General features: G+C 37.9%; 1 protein-coding gene across 1 annotated transcript in view; it reads left to right on the forward strand.

Moving 5' to 3' along the window:
- Positions 1-25493, forward strand: part of COL19A1 (collagen type XIX alpha 1 chain) — a gene marked incomplete in the record, with an annotated part of 3251042 nt that overhangs the window by 1006781 nt on the left and 2218768 nt on the right. Inside the window, 1 exon segment of the mRNA XM_044063894.1 lies at positions 4914-4958. Within this exon segment, the coding sequence (XP_043919829.1) occupies positions 4914-4958 (45 nt within the window).

The raw sequence follows: 25493 nt of genomic DNA on the forward strand, positions 1-25493 counted from the left end.
GTTTTTTTAGGCTGGAAGATCCATTAGCTGGACCCTGACTAAAAAGACATTATGGGGCAGCAGAGATTTTCGTCAGTGTGTAGAAGCCATGGAATGAAAGGGGAAAGTCATCCTTGACAAAATCATTAGGGTTGTACTGCAGTTCATTCCAGCCTAAAACATATCTCAGTTGGCACTAGCTGTTCACACAATTGTTGGAATCCGTCATCTTTTTCTTGAACCCTGATATCATTCTTGTTGAAGGTAGGATTCTACTGAATGCCAACGTTTTTGCTGCATTTGAGACATGCAGAGAGAGCTCAGAAATGTTTCTTCAAATTCCTTAAAGTTTTGCTTGATATATTGTCTATACCAATGTAGACCACCACCATGTTATAGTCATGCATGTTCATTCAAAGGGTCTTGATGGCCCTCAATACAACAGAGATCTTGATACTTGAAGGACAGCTCACCATCACCATATTTTTGTCCAGCTTTGTGGGAGTAGGGTCTGTGCATCTTAATTTGTAGTTACCAGTTACCAGTATTTTTTTTTATTAATCAAGGGTTTAATTATGCTCATCTTGGGCTGATACTTTCCTGGTTACAGTCATGGATGTGATAGTATATAGCGTATTATTGCATATTTTAATTTCCAAATGGATGTAGTCTTGGAAGATTTGGCAATGACTCTTTCACAGTCTTACCATATGATAGTTTTTTCGTGCATTTGTGTGGAGTACTGTGGAGGTTTGTGGTACTCAAAGACTGTGTTTCTCCTTGATAGTGAAGCCTCCATCTTACATAGATATTTGCAACTCTGTCAGGTAGTTTGTGATGGTGAAAGTAGAACTTTATTATCCATGAGCATCATGCAGGTGCTATGTTATGTGAGGATGCCAATTGCTATGAGGAAGGCATAGTTTGGATTGCCGAAACCGGTCTGTCTTTTGCCATAGTTGGAATAAATGTTTGCTCTCACATCACTTTTGTCCTGGTTATTTTCTTTTTAATTGCTATGAGGCTGCCAACTCACAGAAGACAAGTCGGCTCACCTCCCATTTAGTGTACAAGTTTAGACCACTGAGGTATAACACTTACTCGTATAGTATTTGGTTTGCTCAGCACCTCTTTCTGTATGAGTACAACATAATAAGTGATTCTCTTTTCATTTGATAAATCCTTATGATTTGAGTATATTATGGATGTGATAGTATATACCGTATTATTACATATTTTAATTTATAGCCAGGACATATCTACTATCCACCCTACTCTATGCATCCCCAGTATTTACCAACCTCTGTAAAACAGAACTACACAAACTAGAAACCTGCTATAATAAGATAGCTAAATTTGCAACTGAATCAGCATATAGAACACACCACTGTGTAGCTCTCAAGAAATTCAACTGGGTTGGAGTTCCCTCAAATACTTCAACTCAATCAATTGTCACTAGCACATACATTATACCATCACTCAGATAAGATTGCAGCCCTCCAAAACCTAATACACCCTCACACCACAGCAAGAACCCTGAGATCAAGCACCCTTAACCTCTTTGAAGTTACAAGGCATAACAATGAGTCAGGTAAATCTCTCTGTAGCTGCTACATTTCCAAACTCTGGAACTCCCTACTTGCCCAAATAGCATCAAATAACTCCACAACACAATTCAAAAAACTACTAAAAACACACCTCACAAGCAACTGGCTATGCTCTTGTCTTACCCCTGGGTAAAGGCTGAAATACTAGAAATATCTACAGTCATTGGCAATGTTAAGTCGAGCTTCTAACATGCAACTACCTGCTGTTATAAGCATAGACTATCTTTCTCATGGATAATCTAAACTCTAGTTTCTCACATTAAACTGCCTGCTTTAATAAGCTAAAAAAAACATTATTAAACTGCATACAAACCTGCTATTTACTGTTATATCCTAGCTGCATAAGGCTACAATATACCTAAAGTGTGGAGTTTGTACAGAATGTATTATACTGCAAGATGAATTTATTATCTGACAACTATTTAACTATGAGCCTACTAACAGGTCATATTTACCTATGAGTGAAACCTGTTTTTGTTGTGTATTTCACCATATGTATTGTATTAACTTGAGCATATATGTTTATGTACCTGTGATGTAACTGGAGCTTTTCTCCCCGAGCCTCCACTGAAAAAGGACATGTGTCCAGTCGGACTTTCCCGGTCAACAAATGTAAAGTAAAATAAAATTATATATTACTGCATACCATAAAATGCCTATAATATAACAGTTAACTACTGGAGGTGGTGTAATAAGACAGACGTAGGTTACAGTAACTTAACTTGGTCCTAAATAAAGAGGTAGCACTTTTAGTACTGCCTACTAATGGGTATGACTCTGACTAAGCTTGCTAGGAGTAAAACGTCAGTTGAAGAATCTGCATCTATTCAATGAAGGTTTGCACAGCACTGTGCAAAGTAAAGCTAATTACATTATAGCTGAGCTAAGAACTAAAACAAACCAATGGCAGAAAACAAAAAAACAAAAAAGCAGCCATTGTCTTCAGCCAGTAATGACAGCTTCCTAGAAGCAGCAGCAATGTATCCTTCCCACAGAATAATCACTACTGTCACTCAGATCACAGACATGTTACTTTAACAATAACGTAATGCTTTGCAAAAAATAATGAGAACTTTTATCACTTGTAGATTGTCTAATTTTACCAGATACTTATCTTTAAATCATATGTGCTTAAACAACCTGCATCTTAAATTACTTCTTCTGGGATAAACTGTGCTTCACTAGATCAGAGGTGACGGTTACATTTGTTCCTTTCATATGAATTATGCGCATTTCATGTTTTGTAACATCAGTTCATATGGGCTGTTATAGACTTTTGACATTTTTACCTAATTCATTGTATTTCATCTGTCATTGAATTTATTGTTAATTTTCAAAGTCCATTTGTTAATTGCCATGTAATGTCTTGTGATTTTTATTTTTCTTTATATAATTTGTTTTACCAATTATTATAAAGTGTGTAGACTGATGTACACTATGATTAATCTGAACATTTTTGATGACATTGTGAATAAATAGTAAACTTTTAAAGAATAACACTAATTCCTAAATGTGTGTGTGTCTCACCACTTGATCTTAGCTCCAAGGTCTTGGGTTCAGCCTTAACTTTCTATCACCGTCTGTGAGAGCTTGTATGTTCTCCATATGTCTATGCGGGTCTTCTTTGAGTTCTCCAGTTCCCCCCTCCCAAAACATATCGAAGGTATGGTTACTGTAAATTATAAATTATCAATAGATAGTATTTACTCTTGTCCTTATAAGCTGAATTGTGTCTGAGAGTTATGCAAAAAGGACCAACACACTTACCTGGCTGACAAATAGATAAATGAAAGCAAATTTAAATAAATGCCTCTTTATTTGGTGCTATTTCATTTTTCACTTCTTGGTAAAAGGCAAAACTCTTAAATTTCGTCAAGACTTTTTTCCTAGTGACATATGGAAACTTTTGTAGATGTAGGTACTTAGCCGGATGTTCAGAAATACATACAAGGCACTGAATGTAAATCTAACCAACCCTGAGGTATTTTTTCCTAACTATTTTTTGAAAGAAGCAAATGACATGACTTGCAACTTTCTACAGTTGACATTAAAATACTTAATGATAAATAATTCACATGGTACTGGAGCTAAGGAATGGAGATTCTGTTAGAGCTGCATCATTTATGGAATCATTTTTATAATAAAATTGATCATAAATCTGTTAAATTTGGCTTCAACTGCTTGCTGCCAAGGTTAAGTCAGAAAGATGTTTGCAACATTACAAACTACAGTAAACATTGTTTTAAAATTTTCATTAAACTGTCAACCGTTTGTAAAAACGTGCAATGAAATTTTGCCCAAAATGTTGAAAATGACCATACATACAAATTACCTTTTTGTATGAAAATCATTTATTACACAGTGCTAATATACCATCTTTCTGTGCCTATACCCTGAATTACACCAGTCAAGATTCAGCTTCACTGCATGCATTTTTTCCCATCAAGCTTCCATATTTTGTGACACAGAGTTCTAATACAGTTATTCTGAAAGTTTACTTGGTCTGTTACATAGTTTCCATTTTTTATATATAATATCAAAGAACTCTGTAACTTATCAAAGGAGTTGTGCTTTTTAATAATGTTGAAGTTCACATCTATGGTATATTATTTCTGAAATGAGCTTTGAAGCATTGCAAAGCAAATGCTGGTCTGATAGGGGGACATTTATTTATTATTTTATTTATTTTACATTTGTTTACCGGGCTAGTCCAACTGGATACATGTCCATTTTCAGTGGAGGCCCGGGGAGAAAAGCTCCTCTACAATACTACTATAGTAAGAATAAACAAAAAATGTACCATAATATATCAACATATACAAATAAAATCTAAAAACATATACATTAAACCTTCAGATAGAATTAAAAGCATTTGAGTACAATATGAGGTAAAGTACCTAGTTTCTCTATTACATAGAAAAATGTACAGTATAAAAATACAAGTAAAGTACCTAGTTACTCTATTACATCTTTGTAAGAAGTTGAAAAGTAGAGATTTTATGCCTTTATTAGAAATGAAGTAACAGAAACAGTTTTGTAGAGAGTAATGTAGAGTGTTAGATATAAGAAAAAGAGTGGGTATAAAGAGTCACATAGCAAGGAGGTACAAAAGGTTAGTCTGGGTTATTGCAAGAGCAAAGCCAGTGGTTGGAAAAGAAGAGTTTTAGTTTAGTTTTAAATAGTGTATATGATTTCTAGTGTATATGATTTCAAAGTTTCTACTAGTACTAAAATTGTGACTACTTTGTTTATTTGGACTAGAAATAAGAGCAATAAATGCAGTTGAAAAATTTGAAATCATTTATTATTTCTTTTTAATGTTAATAGGGCGACCGCGGATCCGATGGTAGCAAAGGAGAGAGAGGGGAGCCGGTAAGTTCTTTTACATTAAAGATTAAAATTTCACTCATTGTAAGTTTGCTTTACAAGACTGTCAGCTATGCTGAAGACAGAATGTTTAATATTTTAGTTATTTATAGAAGTCTGTGCTTGTTAGCCTGACAGATTTCTGTGACATAATCTGGAATTAGACTCATCAGTGATAATAAAGCACATAATTAAATGCTGCTTTTGTCAGTGTTCATGTTTTGGTAGTCTCATTTCTATTATAAAAGGTATTTCTACTTGTCATTTGGGAAAGGTGTTCCAAAAACTAAAAGTGCTTTAATTTGTTTGTTTAGTTCTATGTGTAGAGTTAACAAGCGGAGTCATCAGCTTCAATTGGTTTGTTTTGTCCTACACCAAGTGTTGAAAAACAGTCATCTCTTAAATGTGTAGGAAATATTTTATGTGTTGGAAGGATACTAAACTATTTTACTACATAATTTACCAAGAATCCAGAAATAAAGGATATCAGTGTTGGTGCAGAACAACCAAAAATAAGGACAGCTAGACAGATGGATAAGAGGCACGGGGATGTGTTGAGATAATAAAGATGAATGTCTACATTAACCTCCCCTAAAATGAAAATGCAACTTAGGAGACATGCCTCTGCAGAACTGTTTTGTCCCTCCTTCCCGAAAAGAATAAATACAAACAATGATCCAGGAATGAGACTATTAATTAAAGGCCTGCCAGGGTGCCATCTCTCTCTCTCCCTCTCTGTGTGGGAAATAAAATAAAGTTGTTTATATCTGTTGGCTTCCATAACAAAATAAATAAATCAATAGACAGATAGATAATGAGGAAGCAAGAGATGAGAAATAAAATATAGAAGAGCATACCACACTGAAGTATCATGCCAGTAATTTCAACCTGAATTATGGGTTCTTATAGTACTTAATTAATTCAGAGAAGCTGCAAGTGTCTTTAAGTATCAAAATATTTAAGTCAAAAAATGTAATACTGGATAATCAAAGCTGTGTCCCCTGGTGGTGTTTTTTTATCCATTGCTAAACAGTGCTCACTATTCCAGAAATGTTAAATAACGGCAGCTAAGAATTCTTATCTCTGCATGGTATAACAACCTCCTCATGCAAAAGCTGCCTTATGTATGTGAACCATGCTTGTGGTGTTTTTGATTAATTTAGAAAAGAATAGATAGATGACTATTTAAAATAATGGAGACTCATGATGGGTATGCTGAAAGGAAGCTTAGAGTTTACAGAGGGGAACAGGCAATAATCTTTCTGAAGTATCTGAGATTGGTAGAAATCAAGTGTTTGAGTAGTATAGAAGATTCTATGAAGGAATTTCAAGGTTTCTTAAGGAGATAGATAGGGTAGCATAAGGGAATTTCAGAATAAGTGTTTTGAAATCTGTCATGTATACATGGGATAGTTAAAGATACAATATGATTATGTTTAATTGGCTTTAGAGATGACTACTGCTAAATCTTACTTGTCTACCCCAGGTCAATTTTTCTGGGGTAAATTGTAGCAGGTGAACATTCTAGAAAAAAGCCCATTGTTGTGCTTTACTGTACATTGACTCAAAAAGGAGTAGCACAACCAGTCAAGGAGTACATCACAAGTGAGCAGAACCATACAGAAGCTCCTGTCCAGCATATCAAGTCATTGCAGAGTATCTGTTGGCAAGTAAACCATTAAGAGCAAACAAGTCTCCTACCCTCCCACACCATAAAATGGCCACTGTTCCCAGGGATTACATCTATCTCTTGGTATCTTCCATTATCAGTAGTGGGTAGGAATGAATGTGTTACTGAGGACAAAGATGGCTGATGGGCATTGAAACATAAGAAGCTAATAAAACTATAGAACATATTCTGGAAGAACTGGTACAGAACAGTAATATAATGGCTAGAAGTGAGAATGTTGAGACTGAGAGTAACAGATAGGGGAATAGCTTAGAGGCAGAGAAATAACATGAGTTAGTCAGAATACCTTGGATAGAGAAAGATAATCTGATTTTTTTTTTTGCTTCCATAGGAAGGAATTGTATGTTACTTGGTTTCTAGTAGTTACAAATTAATGAGACCCAGTTAGCTCTAGCCTCGCCTGCTCCAGATTCCAAAAGTAAGAGTTATGAAACATTGGAAAAGCCAGAACCTGAAGTTAAGATCTCTACAAACAGGGAACATTAAAACAAAGGAGACACATCTAAGTTTTTCTGCCATGACAAGCACCATGCTAAATCTTGCTGCCAAAACAGAGTATTTTTCTAGGCTAATCTTAATTGTACTAGGTGATGTTAATGAATTTTAGGATTGTACTCACTAACTTTATTTTCCACCTGCTCTCTCTTGCACTGAAAGCTCCTAAGGCATCTGTGCCAATGTCAGATTAGCCACTGACTCAAGCAGGAGCACCTGCACCATCATTTGTCACAGACCTGCAGAATTAGTATGAATGGAAATATGTATCCACTGAGTGTTACCTAGCAGAGTCACTGTCATTGGGGGATGAAACTAGCAGATATAGGGAGCAGGTCATATATTATCAACAGAGTCACTGTCATTGGAGGATGAAACTAGCAGATATAGGTAGCAGGTCATATACTATCAGCGGAGTCACTGTCATTGGAGGATGAAACTAGCAGATATAGGGAGCAGGTCATATACTATCAGCAGAGTCAGTGTCATTGGAGGATGAAACTAGCAGATATAGGGAGCAGGTCATATACTATCAGCAGAGTCAGTGTCATTGGAGGATGAAACTAGCAGATATAGGGAGCAGGTCATATACTATCAGCAGAGTCACTGTCATTGGAGGATGAAACTAGCAGATATAGGGAGCAGGTCATATACTATCAGCAGAGTCAGTGTCATTGGAGGATGAAACTAGCAGATATAGGGAGCAGGTCATATACTATCAGCAGAGTCACTGTCATTGGCGGATGAAACTAGCAGATATAGGGAGCAGGTCATATACTATCAACAGAGTCACTGTCATTGGAGGATGAAACTAGCAGATATAGGGAGCAGGTCATATACTATCAGCAGAGTCAGTGTCATTGGAGGATGAAACTTGCAGATATAGGGAGCAGGTCATATACTATCAGCAGAGTCAGTGTCATTGGAGGATGAAACTAGCAGATATAGGGAGCAGGTCATATACTATCAGCAGAGTCACTGTCATTGGCGGATGAAACTAGCAGATATAGGGAGCAGGTCATATACTATCAGCAGCTTGAGGCATTTGCACTATTCTGGCTTTCATTGTCTCTGTCTACCCCAGATACCTCCCGGACTTGATCTGTTATTGTTTCTACCTTTAATTTTTCTTTATTTGCTAAGACACTATTAGAAATGAGAGGTTAAGAGTGGAGTTCACAGTGACCATAGTGGCATCCAAATTTCGAGTTCTGTTGACTAGAGGGAATGATATAATGATTGTTAATATTTGGGATTTCCCCATTCAGCATATTATTCCATCTAAGTGCAGTTGCCTATATAAACAACTAAGTTTTTGATATTTTACCAACTTGTCAAACTAGATTAATGAAAGAAAAATGGAATCCCAGCTGGTACATCCCAAGCAATGTATCCACAAGACTGATGTGTTAAGAGAGGCTGTGTGCATTGACCTGGAAGGTAAATTAGACAAGCGCATATTAAGATATTTTATAATTGAAAAGGAACCCTGTTCACTAAAGCAGCAACTGGGATCATAACAGTCACTGTGACAGTTCAGATTTCATTTGCTGATTTAAAGTGAAAAGGAAACCATTCTGGCAACCACTAGAGAAGGAAAGTTATTCTGTCTGGGCAGTTGTATTTTATGGCTTTTCCAATAATTTTTCTACAGGAGTCATCCAAAAATAGAGACGATTTCAATTTGTGGAGAAATAATGTTATAGCATACCTACAGGATTTCTCTACCTAGCAGTATTGTAGCTCAAGTGTCAAAATAAAAGGATTACCTTTGCCTCCATCAGGTCTGCTCTCCCTCTGACTGACCCCAGGGATGAAGAATAACCCTAACTTTCTCTTTAATCATGCCTTAGTTTATTTTCAGTATTCTTGATTCCATTGAGTTCACTACTGTTTTCTTTGGTTTACAACTGGAAACATTGGGCTGGATCTATGTCCTTCATGGCTGGTAATTGCCAATTTTTGATGAACTAGGTTCAGTAATTTACCAGAATTTTTGCATCGCTGAGGGAATGAACATTTCCTTAAGCCATGATAGAGGCTTTGGTAATCTATGTGTGTGTGTATGTGTGTGTGTGTGCTTGTGTGCGTGTGTGTGTGTGTGTGTGTGTGTGTGTGTGTGTGTGTGTGTGTGTGTGTGTGTGTGTGTGTGTGTGTGTGTGTGTGTGTCTGTGTGTCTGTGTGTGTGTCTGTGTGTGTGTGTGTGTGTGTGTGTGTATGTGTGTGTGAATATTATTGTGAAAGTGATATATAGGCAGTAAGAGACCTGTCTTCCAGTTCATAGAGTAATGGACCCTTTGCAGTCAGACTTTCATAGTCTCACTATTACTGTGACTGTTGTTATAAAAGTGATTAATGATCATGTGATTGCTAAAAATGAGGTCCACTATGCAGGGTTGGTCCTCCTGGCTCTCTCCGTAGCATCTAACACTGTGGACCATGGACTCTGGATAGAACACCTTCATGCTTACTGTGATGTCCCTGTTATGGTCCTTTATTGCTATATTTCATACCTGTATAGTCTTATAAGGTCTGTTCAGGAATTATCACCTCACCTTAGTACCACCTCATTTGTGTGTATTCTTCCTTTTGGGACAGGTGCTGTATGGGGACTAGCAAACTCAGGCAAGGGCCACACTCTCCAAGACAAAGCAAAATGTAAGTAATGCAGCAAGTAAAGTAGTGTAGTTGTTTCCCTCATCTATAATTGCCCTGGTCTGAGGGCTGCTTGAGTTCAGAGGGCCGTGAATTAGATACCACTGCTTTAGGAGAACATTGCATTCAAGTGGATTAGCATACCATAGCTATGCTGATTATGGCCAGGTCTATTTCTTCTCCCATCAAGATGATACATCGCGTATCTTTTCCCTGGCTGATGATAATGATACCATACATTCTTCACTGACTTTAAATTGACTAAAACTGAGTACCATGAAGGCAGAGGTCTTGGAAGTACACATAATTTTGAGAGGTTGTTCTGCTTTTCCGGTTTCCAGCCATATCATGTACGGTGGCATAGATCTTGAATTTGTTTGGAAAGTGTGGAGTCTTAGCATTATTCTTGACCCAAGGCTAACACTTTTGCTCCAGGTATTAGCTGCTATGATATCTTCTTGTTTTCGTCTGCAAAACATTTCCAGGATCAAGTACAAAATGCCTCAAGCTTATCTTAATTGTTGTTCATACCCTGGCCTCTTCCAAAATTGGATTACAACAGCATCACCCCACCTGGGTCTAAAACCAAGCCTAATCAATTACAACGACAGAAATCACTGCAGATGGGTTACTTTCTGGTACATGTTGTTACCATCATGTTTTATTTATTTAATTATGTATTTATTGTTTGCTTCGTGGTAAAGTCTGACTGGCTCCACAGTGAACCCATTTTCAGTGGAGGCCTGGGGAGAAAAGCAGCAGGTTACTCATTCTACAAATATTAAACATTATAAAATTATTACAAGAGACACACTACAACACAAACTCAATATCAACAAAATGCATTCAAATATAAAACATTTTCCCCGGCATTCAATAATGCCTACAATAAGTGTACATTAAGTGTACACTGTTCTGAGTGAACAGACAACAAATACATAACTCACATATTATTCCTCCTAATTTTAGTTTTCCTACTGATATTCGTGCAGCTTTAAATATCAACAGGGATTCATAGAGGTTACCACAAAGTATAGACTACATGCACACTTAGTGTAGTCTTTCTGAGTGACACGAAAACATAAAAAATATGTTAAGAATGTTCTTGAATGCATATTGTGTGCACTTAGTGTACACAGTGTGGACTTTATTGAATCTGCCTCTTTGTTTAAAATGTTATACAGCAAGATTCTAATATTAGTTCATCTGTCCACTCATGACTTGGGTTCCTTTTACCTAAGGAGTTATTGTAGCCTACTGTCCTACATGGGTTTTGGAGTTAACCTCCAATAATTTGCTGGTTAATCATGAGACTTTGGATTTTCACACATTATTCTATCAAGCCCCTCACCTGTGGAATTTGCAGCCACAATTGTTATGAGAGTGCCTGTCATTGGCCTGCTTTAAGCAGGCATTAAAGTTTTATTTATTTGAAATGTCTTTTGGTGATGTGGAATGGATCTGTTATTTATTACTTTATTAGTTATTTAGGTTGGGTCTGTTATCTTATTCCTTTTGTTACTGGTGTTTTGTGAAAAATCCACTAAATAAATTTGAAGTCCCCATGGTATTTCTTGAATTTCTGGGTCAGTATCTACAGTTAATGTCTGTAGTTAACATTCCAGCACCTACTCTGCACAGGTCCTTCAAGTAGCAACAGACATGTCCTGCATTAGGTACCAATTTGCAGCTATGCTAGTGCTAGAGAAAGAACTATCATCTTCTTCAAACAGCAATACAAAAATCTCAGGAAAGGGAATACTGAAAAAAAAACATAGAATGTCATCAGACAAAAATGTTTCCAGGAATGGTTTCCTAGAACCAAGCAATAACTAGTAAACACTACTTAACTAAACAAGGAAACTGGTGAGACAGAAGAAAAGATTTATTTATTTAACATTTGTTTACTGGGAATGCCTGACTGGGACAGAGCCCACTTCAGTCGAGGCCCAAAAAGAAATGCTCCAGATGCATGTCTTTGGAATGTGTTTGGAAACTCTAGCACCCAGAGGAAACTGATGCGAATGCAGAGACGACATGCATACTCCACACAGAAGGCAGCTCAGCTGAGAATTGAACCAGAGAACCTTTTGCTGTGAGGTGACAATACTAATGCTACACCACTGCGCTACCCATGATGAAGGATGATTTGAGGCTTATGACAAATGTCCATTCTAGAAATCATGCTTTATTGCCTGTTTAGTGGGCTTATGGGCAAGAAACTTTCAACGTTTCTGTTTAACTGAAGAATAAGGGACAGCAGCAACAACAAATAAAACTTGATAAAAAGGGACCCCTCTACAGGGGTGGATTTACTTAACTGCTTCTTCAAGTGGATTCTCAGCAGTGTCTACTTAGTACCATGGCCAGAACAATACTGACATGGGTATATTGTACAACTTCATACATGGACATTGAGAACAATGGACAGATTCACTTAGAATTCAGACATAGTCATTTATGATCGGGTCTACTGCTTCCTCTTTGGTTAACAGCTGGGGAGTGCCTTGCTAGTGTTTGATATTTTCTGTCCTTCATGTTATTTGAGTGTTAGTGGCAGCATTTGTGCAAAAGGAATTTTACTAGTTTATTAAGGTTACACATCTTATTTCAGTAATTAACACTGGTGCAATGAAATTATAAAATCAAGTGCAACATTTTGCAGCATTATGTTTTCCTGGAAGAGTTAAAAGTTGCTAGAAAGCATCAAAAGAGTATACACAGCTTTCTCAGGTCACCGACAGGTAGTAGTTTGGCAAGGGCATCCAAGATAGGGTTGGCCATTTGTATTAACAGAGGTTTGAACAGATCTGTAGTAAGTATGATACAGGACTGAGTAGGAATATTTAATCTCCTATGCTTGTTGGTGATACGGTGGATTTTAACATGATGCCAGTCTGCTTTGATAGGTTTAATAGTAATACAGCACCTACAGTCACACCTGTTCATATGGGATTGCACTGAATTGTTAGGGTTATCATTCCCTTAGAGGTATTAAGGTGGAACAACCCTGGGTACATGGCTTACTCAGATTTCTGGAATACTAGCTATTGTGCACTCAATGGAGGTGACAACTAAATTAAGTTACAGTGCTCTCATATGGTTCATCATATCATGCTTGATGTTGGGTCTATCCTTTGTCTTAGGGGCTTAGAAGCAGGCACAGAAGAAGCAATAGTGAACAGATCCATTCATTTTGCAGGACCCTCAAGCTATCCAGTTTAAAAAAGATGGCTTATAGGCATATATTGAAAGCAATTCTCTGATGTCTATGCTGGTTCATACCTCATAGAAACACTCCAAGTTTGAAATGAGGGAACCCAGCACAGTAGCCAGACCTCAGTCCTCAACAATACAAGACAGTAAGAAAGAAAAACTGCATAACAAGATATGCAAGATGCATTTGGAGTTCAGGTTGACATATTTTATTTCATTTATTGTTGTATTTATTTTATTTATAATTTGTTTATCAGGGTAAACTACTGAGCCAAATGGACCAATTTTAGATTGAGTCTGGGGATAAGATAAGTAATTTAAACAGTGACATAAGCAACAAGATATACAATGAAATATACACATCGGGGGGCACTGTATTTCCCCATGTGTGATACCCTCCCTGGTTAGGTTAGACCACAAATCAGTGTTGTTTGAATTAACTACTGGAACTGACACCCTTACAGGAACAAAAATGATAAAAAAACTGTACCAAAGCTAACTACAGCCTACTAAACGATGGTATAAAAAGCTTCATACCCCTTGCAATCACAGACATCAATGATCACTATGCAGAAGTGTATGTAAATGCCCTGTACAAACACTTAAGTGACTGGATAAACTCTGCTGTACCTGACTGGATTAAAACCAGGTCTTCTTGTGAAAACAAGCCACAGTGGCAGACTTCCAAGTATAAACAGATTATATAACAAGAGGAACAAACTGTTGTCCAAAAGCAATAGGTATTTCATTCTGTAGATAAAGAGTTCCCTCCTATGCATAAACAAAAAAATCAGAAATCTTGTAAAATCTTGTAAAGCAAGTTATGAAACTAAAATTGCATCCCTAACCAAGGATAATAAGGCATTCTTTAGCTATGTCCGAAAAAGGAAATGCCCAGTTAAGTGTCCAACAGCTTGTAGATGGGATCACTCATGCTACACTGGAAGACATATCCAACCTGCTAGCTGACAGATTCATCGCAAACTTCACCCCTCTATCCCCACCTACCATATCCCAAAGCAAACCTGATACCAACCGTCTGCCTAGTATCTCTATTGAACAGGTCATTTCTGCACTCACCAAGGCCAAAAACATGGCCTTAATGGGACATGATAATATCCCAGGTTGTTTACTAAGCAATCTAAAACAAGACTTAGTGGACCCACTTGTTATTGTCTTTAATGATAGCTTAAGAACTGGCTATGTTCCTACAGAATGGAAAACAGCAACAGTAATCCCCCCTGCATAAAGGGGGAGCCATCAACTGACCCTGGAAACTACAGACCTATATGTCTAACCAGCTTCATCTGCAAGGCCATGGAAAGAATTATCATGGACCTTATCAACAAGGGCATAGGCAAACTCCAAATGCTGGAACCAAACCAGTTTGGCTTCATTAAGGGTAGAGCATGCTTATTAAATCTGATGGACTTCTCTGAGAAAGTTACCAAAGCCATGGACGAAGGTAAGACAGTGCACACTACCTATCTTGACCTTCCAAGGCTTTCAGCACAATTCCCCATTCTGGCTTCATTGATAAACTCACCCAGATAGGTATTAACCCTTACATTACTGTATGGATAGCCAACTGGCTTACTTGCATAACACACTCTGTCAAAATTTGTGACTCCACTTCCAGCAGTTGACCTGTCACCAGTGAAGTACCACAGGGGTCTGTGCTGGGCCTCTTACTGTTTGGCATCTATTTCTCAGATGTCCAGTCCAAAGTAGATGATCTTTGGCTCAGCAAGTTCACTGATGATTGCAGACTGGGAGCAATGATTGAGTCCCTAGTGATGTCAATGCATTACAAGAAGGGCACTAGAGCAAATGCCTCTAGTTGCTCCTAGTAGGTTCAAGAGTCTGTACATATGGCCTCTTTATCACTGCAGATAACATCTAGTGACCACTTCCGTGCACTTCTACAATCAGTGCCTCACTAGCAACACTGTGCCTTCCATATGGAACTCAATTCTTGTCACACCAATCCAAAAACAAATCAAACCATTTTGCACTAGCCAGTACCAGCCCATCTCTATACTTCTTACACAAGGCTAAATCCCCGAGAAGCTTGTTTGCAATCAGCTCACCACATACATCCAAAATAACACCTGCTCTTCAACAAACAAACATTGCGGTCCAAAAGAATTATCTTGACTACACTATGGACCTTAACTTATAATGTCCTAAAATACATGGAGAAACATGTATGTTGCAAGAGAAAGAAACTGCTTAATGCTTATAAGATTTCTCATTATAACGGCAAACTTGAGCAAAGTAAAAAAGAGTTTATGGGAACCATAAGAAGTTCAAAGCTGAGTATGAACTTAAAATAGCCACTAAAACCAAAAATAATTGCAAATCTTTCTTTAACTATGTCAGGAAGTTAAGAACTAACAACCATCAGTGTTCAGAGATAGTCCACTATAATACTGTCTACTCTGACTGAAAGGAAATAGCTAATATCATATCTAAAAAGACTAGCACAAATTTTTCTCTGCTCAGAGTTATAGCTGTCCCACAGATTCCACAACCCCAGCCATCCCTTTTAATAAATATAGAACATATTTTCTCAGACCTTTGAAAAAGTAAGGATACTTCATCATTGCAGAAGACTGCAAACTGGGTGTTATTATTTGATCTAAAACTGACTGACAATTGCTCCAGCACAGCTTAGACCATATTAATAATTGGTGCGAGGACAATGGTCTGAAATTAAATGTAAAAAAAATGTATCATAGTTTGTTCTGGTAAACAAAACAAGTTAACTTACCCTATATGAGATGCACCCCTCCAATCGAACACTGTTGAAAGGGATCTGGGTAATCTTGTTGATAATTCATTATCATTTGACCATCATGTCTCTAGAATCGTTTGGAAAGCCGTTTATCTGGCCCATCTAATTTTCAAAGGCATCTCTACAAGATTCCCTTCTACTCTTATCGGGACCATTATTGAATATAGCACACCTTTTGTCATGTATTTATCTAAACATAGCACAGAATCTTTCTCAGACATCAGAGATTCATAACTAAAAATATCAGTGACATAAAGAATCCTAGTTATTAGGAGATTCTGGCAGCCCTTTCTCTGTACTCAGTCTCTTACAGATTCCTCCATGCAGATCTGTGACAAACCAACCCTGTGCGATCTCCTATTTCTTCACAGAACTAATACTTCATCAAATACTCAGTTAAAGGAGATAAACCTTCATCAGCTGATAAATGATTCATATCCCAATTTATTTCATAACTCTGGAGCAAATTCCACTACATGTCAAGCAGAGTAGCATTTGTAACCATTTTCAAGGTAACCATAGATAATTGGTTGGGCAGCCTGAAATTCTTCCTGGTGTATCTTATCTTGCCCTCCCTGAGGCTAGAGGAGAATGTAGAATACGTTTTTTGGCTAGGCATGAAATCATCTACAGACCGATTGACGAGTATTTATTTGTGAACCTGTGAACCTAAAAGTAACATAATAGAAGCAGTTTTTGTTGACTTCACTCAAGCCTTTGACATGGCCAGTCATTCAATACTTCTAATATATCTTATGGGTAGTGGCATAAGCTGAGAATCCACTATGGGGTTCAAGGACTTCCTCACTAACAGATCCTTCAAAGTAAAACTTATCTCATCCTTTTGTAAGCTACCACCACCCAGCCAAGAGTTGCACAAGCATGATAATTTGCCCCCGTACTCTTTTTAGTCTTCATTAGCAAACTAACACTTAACCAAACACAGCTACTCCTCCTTCTTTATGCAGATGAGATGATCATTTACATGTCAAGCTGTGCACACATAGATACTTAAACTAAACTTCAAGTAGAATTCTTAAAATGATAAAACTAGGTAATTACAAAAACATTCTTACACACTCCAAAGAAAAAACAAATCAATGATCTTTGGAACAATCAAGAGGCTAGCAGAAATGCTCCTATCTGCACTCCAAATCACATATTAGTTTAACAATCAAATGGAGGTTGGCACAGAGAGTAGTGTTGCTGCCTCACAGCAAGAGGCTCCCTGGTTAGATTCTCAGTTAGGATGCCTTCTGTGTGGAGTCTGCATGCCCTCTCTGTGTTCATGTCAGTTTCCAGCAGGTGGTCTGGTTTCCTTCCATAGTCCAAAGATATGCTGAAGGTAGATTGGACAGTGTAAATTGGCCATAGGTCTGAGTGTGCATATGAGTGTGTGGTGTGGAAGAACTACTGTGGCAGCCACCCACTGGTGTAACTCTTGTTTCTAGATGGCTGTCAAATTTGAAGTGACACTCTGACCCCAGGTGGGAATAAGGGGTTGTGGATGGATGGAATCACACAGAAACAGCTATATGGTTATGTACATAAGCATCTTGCTCAACCAGTTCCCTTAACTCTCAAGACCATATTAAAAAAAAAAACTAAGATTTAAAGTAAATTTCTAATCCAGGCAAAAAACTCTCTCCATTTCTGTCTGCACCAGTCAGAGTCACTTTAGAGAATATTAGTCTTCTTGTACAATTTGCTTACTTCTATTTTCACCTGTTTCAGTGAAAAAAAAAACACATTTGCTTTGGAATCCATTTCTAATGCAATGTAATGCTTCTTTTCCAGCTCTCCAAGACATGAACAACAGTGGCTTACATACAGATATGTCTGGTCTCTTCATATGCATTGATTAATGTGCATGCATCTTTCTATTGACAACATCTTAGAACATATCAGAAAAGGGTCCCAAAGTCTATTGAACTTAATTGATTAAAAACAAGAAAAATTAATAAAAAATCTCGAAGTCATGAACAACAGTAACTTACTCTATGAAAACCAAATGGCTGCATGAACAAGGCCTAATCCTAGGCCCCATGCTGTTAGAATTACTTCACCAAGCCACACCATTTACTAGGAGGCTCATTGCAAGAAAATCTGTTCAGAATCTGGGAAGTCAATCCATATCAGGCCCATTTCTTCAAACCACTCAAATCAAACTGCTCATCTCAGAACACAGCTTCAAAATCCTTGCACCAAAACTATAGCAGTTTCTCCAAGAACATCTCCCACACACCTCTAGTTACCCTAAATTCTGACCACAACTCAAACAAAATATACAAAAACAGCAAAAATACACATGCCAGAATACTGGACATATGACATGAATATGACTAACTCAGTTCCTGCAATGTCTATTCATTGCTAGATTAATACTACCGTAACTCCTTCCTGCTTCAACAACTATCTGATACGGACCTAGTTTATGGGTCTAGCACATATATCTAAGTATACCACCTTCTGGAGTTCACACTTTCTACTTTTGTCATATATTTATGAGACATGGGGCATTGTAATTTGTGAAGTAATTTGTGAAGGTTGCTGTACATAAACGCACATTTGAAAATATATATATCTGCATCTTTACATAAGCCACATGCATACACATGCATATGTATAGCTGTGTGTGTGTGTGTGTGTGTGTGTGTGTGTGTGTGTGTGTGTGTGTGTGTGTGTGTGTGTGTGTGTGTCTATATACATATGTATATGTATGTAGAGGATGGCACAATGGTGGAAGGCCATAAGGGCTTCCCACCCTTCCTAGTTTTCCACAATGACAGTCCCTGAGAGTGCCAAGCACCTCCTTAAGTGTCCTCCTGCAGATCTTAGAACTAACCCTTCCTTCATGCCCAAGGTGTTGAATGACCTGTCACAGCAAGACCTTCCCTGGTTCAATTCTTGGCTGGGGTGCCTTCTGTGCAGAGTCTGCATGTCCTCCCTGTGTTTGCATGCGTTAACTCTGGATGCTCCTGGTTCCATTCACCCACATGTAGTAAGTGGACTGGACTCTGTAAATTGACCATAGGTATGAATGTGTGAGTGTGTAGTGTGGATAAACTACAATGGCAGGGCTAGCCACCCAGCAATGTAAACCTTGACTCTAGAAGATTCTCACTGTTCTAGTGATACCCTGACCCCATGTGCAAAAATGTGAAAAGGGCTTATGGATGTGTATGTGTGTATATATATATATATATATATATATATGTGTGTGTCTGTCTGTGTGTGTGTGTGTGTGTGTGTGTCTGTGTGTGTGTGTGTGTGTGTGTGTGTGTGTGTGTGTGTGTGTGTGTGTGTGTATCTATATATACAGTGGATATAAAAAGTGTACACACCCCTGTTAAAATGCCAGGTTTTTGTGATATAAAAAAATGAGACCACAATAAATCATTTCAAAACTTTTCCCACCTTCAATGTGACCTATAACCCATATAATTAAATTGAAAAACAAACAAATCTGTTAGGGGAAAAATATAAAAAATAAAAAAAATACAATAAACTGATTCCGTAAGTGTGCACACCCTTAAACTAATACTTTGTTGAAGCACCTTTTGATTTAATTACAGTATTCAGTCTTCTTGGGTACCCATCTGCCATCAATTAAATAGACTCATCCCTCATTAGACCGGTCATCAAATATAATGCCCCATTTGGTATGTACCTGACCAGACACCTACAACAGCTGGAGAGGCCACAGAAGTACCAAACAAAAAGAATCCTAGGCCTTAAACACATGTCCAACATGGACAGACTCAAGAAACTTCAGCTGTTCTCAGTCTCTTATCATCAACTTAGATATGATCTCTACTTGACTTACAAAGCCGTGTCTGACCCAGCCCTACTTGAAATGCTACACCTAAAAAAAAATCCCAATCCCTCCACGCCACACGCTCCAGAGATCACAACCTCATTATCACAATTAACAGAACATGCTGGAGGGACAGGTTCAACTCCCAAAGACTGCCAATACTCTGGAATAAGCTTCTCATTCATGTCAAGCAGAGCACCTCACTGGCCCTCTTCAAGAGAAATCTTGACGAGTGGATGGATAACAGAAAGTTCACTCCAGGGATCATTCCAGTTGCACTACTGGATATAGGCACTGTGAACTAACATCGGGTGGCAATTTCTTTTGGGCTAGGCTTGTAAAGGCTCTAGGGCCATTAGCCTAGTACACACCTATGTACCTATGATTAACCCCAAATATAGCTCAGCTGTCCTAGTAGGATTTTCCTGACATTCACTCAGTTGCCTACTACAGCAAAAACCATGGTTCACAGAGAGCTTATAAAGCATCAAAGGAATCTCATTGTTGAAAGGTATCAGTCAGCAGAAGGGTACAAAAAAACTTCCACAGCATTGGACATATCATGGAACATGGTGAAGACAGTCATTAATAAGGGGAGAAAATATGGGACAACAGTGACGTTGCAAAGAACTTGACGTCCCTGCAAAATTGATGAAAAGACAAGACAAAAACTGGTCAGGGAGGCTGCCAAGAGACCTACAGCAACACTGAAGGAGCTGCAGGAATTCCTGGCAAGTACTGGTTGTGTACTACGTGACAACAATCACCCTTATTATCCATATATCTGGACTATGGGGTAGGATTGCAAGATGGAAGCCTTTTCTTACACAGGAAAACATCCAGGCCTGGCTAAAATTTGCAAAACAATACATGAAGTCTCCCAAAAGCATGGGGGAAAATGTGTTCTGGTCTGATGAGACAAGGTTGAACTTTTTGGCCACAATTCTAAAAGATACATTTGGTGCAAAAACAGCACTTCACATCACCAAATGAACACAATCCCCACAGTGAAGCATGATGGTGTCAGTATCATGCTTTGGGGTTGCTTTTCTTCATCTGGAACTGGGGCTTTAGTCAAGGTGGAGGGAATTATGAACAGTTCTAAATACCAGTCACGTTTGGCTCAAAACCTTCAGGCATCTGCTAGAAAGATGAAGATGAAGAGGAATTTCACCTTTCAACACGACAATGACCCCAAGCATACATCCAAATCAACAAAAGAATTGCTTCACCAGAAAAAAAGTAAAGCTTTGGAATGGCCCAGCCAGAGCCCAGACAAAAATCCAATAGAAAATCTGTGGGGTGACCTGAAGAGGGCTGTGCACAAGAGATGCCCTCACAATCTGACAGATTTGGAGCACTTTTGCAAGGAAGAGTGGGCAAATATTGCCAGCCAAGTCAAGATGTGCCATGCTGATAGACTCTTACCCCAAGAAGACTGAATCCTGTAATTAAATCAAAAGGTGCTTAAACAAAGTAGTAGTTTGAGTGTGCACACTTACATAACCAGCTTATTGTATGTTTTTTATTTTTTATATTTTTCCCCTAACAGATTTTTTTCAATTGAATTGTACAGGTTATAGGTCACATTAAAAGTGGGAAAAGTTTTGAAATGATTTATTGTGGTCTCATTTTTTATATCACAAAAACCTGGGATTTTAACAGGGGTGTGTACACTTTTTATATCCACTGTATGTGCATGTAAACCTAATCTGTATCTCTATACCATGCTTGCCTTCATTGAACCACCATACATTAGCTCACAAAATCGAACAATCAGTACAGTGAAAAGAAGAAAAAAAGACATAAACACTTTATTTCTGCATGAGGAGACGTCCTTCCCTGCATCTTCCACACCCCTGTACATTAAATATACCAACTCTAAAATCACACATCAATGGGGAAAACGCAAAATTTCCCATCCCCACCGTTCAACGATCCTGGACATAAAAACACCAAAATGCTACCTAAGTGAAATTTGATCAAATGAGCAGTGAATTCCCATCTCAATGAGCAAAACCTGTGACCAAAGCAAACTTACCCATATACATATATGCATACATACCTACATGCAGACAGACATGTATATATGTATATAAACACACACACACACACACACACACACACACACACACACACACACACACACACACACACACACACACACACACACACACACACACTCATATGTACATATATTTTTTACATTTTTCGTTATATTCAAAGTCCTGAGCCATGAGTTTATTTTGACTTTTTCTGGTTACAAAAGGAATATTATTAGTAATGCCTGCTCTTTTCATATATATTGGTTAGTATACATGCATCTTTCTATTGACAATGTCCAATGTCTCAGGACATAGCTGAAAAGGGTCCCCAATGGCTATTGAACTTACCTGATTAAAAACAAGAAAACAAGTAAAAATATTAATTTTCATGGAAGGACAGGTTTACTTTGAACTAATGATTGTTTTGCTTTATTCATAAAGTTGTTACTGCTGTTTTATTCTACCGTTCTGTGTCCCAGCCTAGACAACAAGGGTGAACAACCTTCCACTGCTTGTAGACTGCCCAGACATTTTACTAAAACAACTCACTTATTTAGTAAAGGTACCAAACAATGTTAAGCAAAAAGATCTACAATCATTCTAATCAAGCAGTTGGAACAGAACTGAAAGTGTTTCATTCATTTATATACCAATTGCAGACTCTTTGTTTGTGTCAGATGTGGTTCGTTCTGTAACATATTTGGCTATTTCAGCAATTTTCCAGTGCAGCATGCCATTAGAGGACATCTTTGCAGCTGAAACTTCTTATAAATGAAATATATCTATCAGGCATTGCATTCTGCATATGGTGTCTATGGGAAAGAATTCCTTTGGAAGAGTACTATAAGGTATCTCATGAAGGAAATCATCTTGGGGCTGCCTTTCATTTTTTTGCCTCTCTTCAGTGTGATTCATTACTGCTTGGGACTCTGTCCTGCTGACTGACTCAGTGCAAAAAAGACATTCCAAAATAAGTCTTAAGTATGTGAATAATTCAGCATAATGACTGATCTTTGGTGGACTTTTCTGAAGTAGATTCAAAGGTACAAAAAAACACACTGGTGAAATTCTTATATATTAGTAGAACAAAATTACTAAATGGTATACTTCTCAAACTCTTAATGCAATAATTCTGGACAAAGCCAAAAATAATGGGGAGACAAAGGCCAGAAATCAGGGACATGATTTAATTCTTCCTATTACAAACTTACAAAATTGATAGAATGACAGGTTTTGCATTATTATGAATTTTGTGACAGATATGAAGTCTAAAACTCAAGTGTCTGTTATTTAGTGACTGTAATCCAAATGATTTGACAGAAAAACACAAATATTTTGAGGAGCAGAAAAAACAAACAAGACAAAAATCTGAATAGTCTGGGAAAATCTGGACCATTGAGAGGTATGCTGAATGGTATTTGTTTTCCTGTTTTTGGAAAATTTTGTGAACATGCTACACCTGCATCACATTCTTGACTGTAGTTTATGAATAAATTCTCTTTTTGGAGTAGAGCAGAGAAAAGTTTTGGGCTATATCAGGAAGGAAATCAATAATAAATGGAAGGCAACATGAAACAGCTGAAATCAGGCCTGAAATCACATGGATAGGACTGCTGAAAATCTGGCATCAAAAATAGGGACAGTAGCAAAAGACAACTTTGCCGATAATTCAGCAGCCACCCTTTCATTATTTTTTATTTAGATTTTCTACATTTGTTAACTGTGTAAGCCCACTGATCACAGCAATCACTTATTAAGGGAAGCCTGTGAACACTGACTGCTCAAGTGACTTGCTCAGAGTCACACAGTAGGCAAATGGAAGTAGAAGGAATCAAACCCTGTACCTCTGACACCAGGAAGTAGCTCAAGACCTCACGCCTGTCTTATTTTGGAAGAAGGTTCTTATTTTCAGGCCTGATTTAAGATGTCCCTATTTTTGGAATAATGTCCCCATTTTCAGGCCTTATTTAAGATTCCCGTTTTTGGAGATATGTTCCTATTTTCAGGCATGATTTAGGATGTCCCTATTTTTGGAGGTATGTCCCAGTTTCCAGGCTTGATTTACTCCTTCACGTAATCTTTTGAATCAGCCTCATCACTTTTAATTTTTGAAGATTTTTACTGCACAAAAAGAACACTACATGGCCAATATACTGGTGGCAACAAAAATAATAAAAAAAGAGGCATAGTTTACATTTCACTTTTTCTGAAGCAAAATAAATGAGCTTTTGTGCTCAACATTTGCAATATTGTTCATTCAAGTCTACATATTGTAACTACCTCTTTGATAAGATGCCTTTATTTTTTCATCATTTTCTCACTCCTTGTTTTTTAAACATGTTTCTGAGTAGTAGCCCACATTCCTGCTAGAACTGGGAAGAGTTCTGTTCTATTTGATATTTGAATGTTATGTTAATTATATATCATACTTTTAGCTGGATGTTCCTGTTTTTTTTCCAGGACCTTTGTTCCTACTTTCAGTGCTGGCAGGTTGATTAGTATGAACAGCTTATTAACAGTGTTTTTTTTACTATAGAGCAGGTTACCTTTACACTAACATTACCAGTGTCAGCACATAACACTAACCACACTATCCGCTGCACAGTCACACAGGTGCCAACTTGCTGCTGGTTCATTGTTTCTGTGGATCCTGGCAGTGGATGATGGGAAAATTACTCTGCAAAATGTTCATAGCAAGATGGCCTAAACATCTTCTATGGCACAGCTGCTTATGCCGTATGATTCTAATCAAGGAGCCAGGTCTGCAACATATTCAACAGCAGTTAATATTTTTAAGAGTACTACCATTGTTGGTGGTGTGGTTGATGCTTGGCCTAACGTGTATGTCAGATTGCTGTTCACAATAGTCTAAACCACATATAGTGTTTTTTTTTTTCTGGGCTGTGATAATGCAATGACAATCTTAATCTGTTGCACATCAGCATGTATAGGCATGCACCTTATCTGTTGTCTGCATTCACTCTGCTACATATCAGACATTCAGGACATTTCACAAAAAAAACATCTGTTATTAGCTTAGACAGAAGCTGGATGACTTCAATGCTCACCTCTTGAGCACATGTTAACTTGTGCTCCCTTGATGGTGGTAGGTAGAATTTACATTCATAAACATCACAAAGAGTTATTGTGCTGCTGACATGATTACCAGTATTAACAATTCCACACTGGGAGTCAAGCAGCAGGAGGGGAAGACTCGCCACATTTTGTTGGCAGTGTGTTTTAACACTGCACTAGATTTGTTTAGAGTACAGAAATGCATTGTCCTGCATGTGATGATATGTCTAATAATGCTTCATCCTGCAGTAATAGGTTGTGCTATATGCCTCTTCTTTGAAAATAACTGGACTTTTCTCTGGTTTAGTGGTCATGACTACATGGGACAACATTCGGCATCAGTGAGGCACTTGGAAGCAAAGTATAGTATACTTTTGCTGAATGATACTCTTGTGCATCATATCTGCTCTGTGGATATTTGTTAAAGGCATGACATGTTTCAAGTGTGTGGTCACACGGGTCTACCTTTTTTGTCAAAGTGCCAAAATATCAAATCCCATTTTATCGACACCGAAAATATCGAAGCCCACTTCATCATAGCACTGGAACTAAGAAAATCTTCCCAGGGTAAGTAACCTGCTGTGCAAGACAGTCCTTTTCCCAACTGTAGTGCGATCTCAAAGTTGGTGTATTTAGTTGGGGGTGTGTGGGGTGAGTGGGATGCACAGCCCCCACCTGGGTGGGTTATGGATGGCTCAGTTTAGGGTTTCTTTCTTTTTGGGTAAGTGGTTACTTACCTGGGATGATCTTC

The sequence above is a fragment of the Protopterus annectens genome, chromosome 2.part2, assembly GCF_019279795.1.
Source record: "Protopterus annectens isolate FY-2018-M chromosome 2.part2, PAN1.0, whole genome shotgun sequence".
Lineage (NCBI taxonomy): Eukaryota > Metazoa > Chordata > Ceratodontiformes > Protopteridae > Protopterus > Protopterus annectens.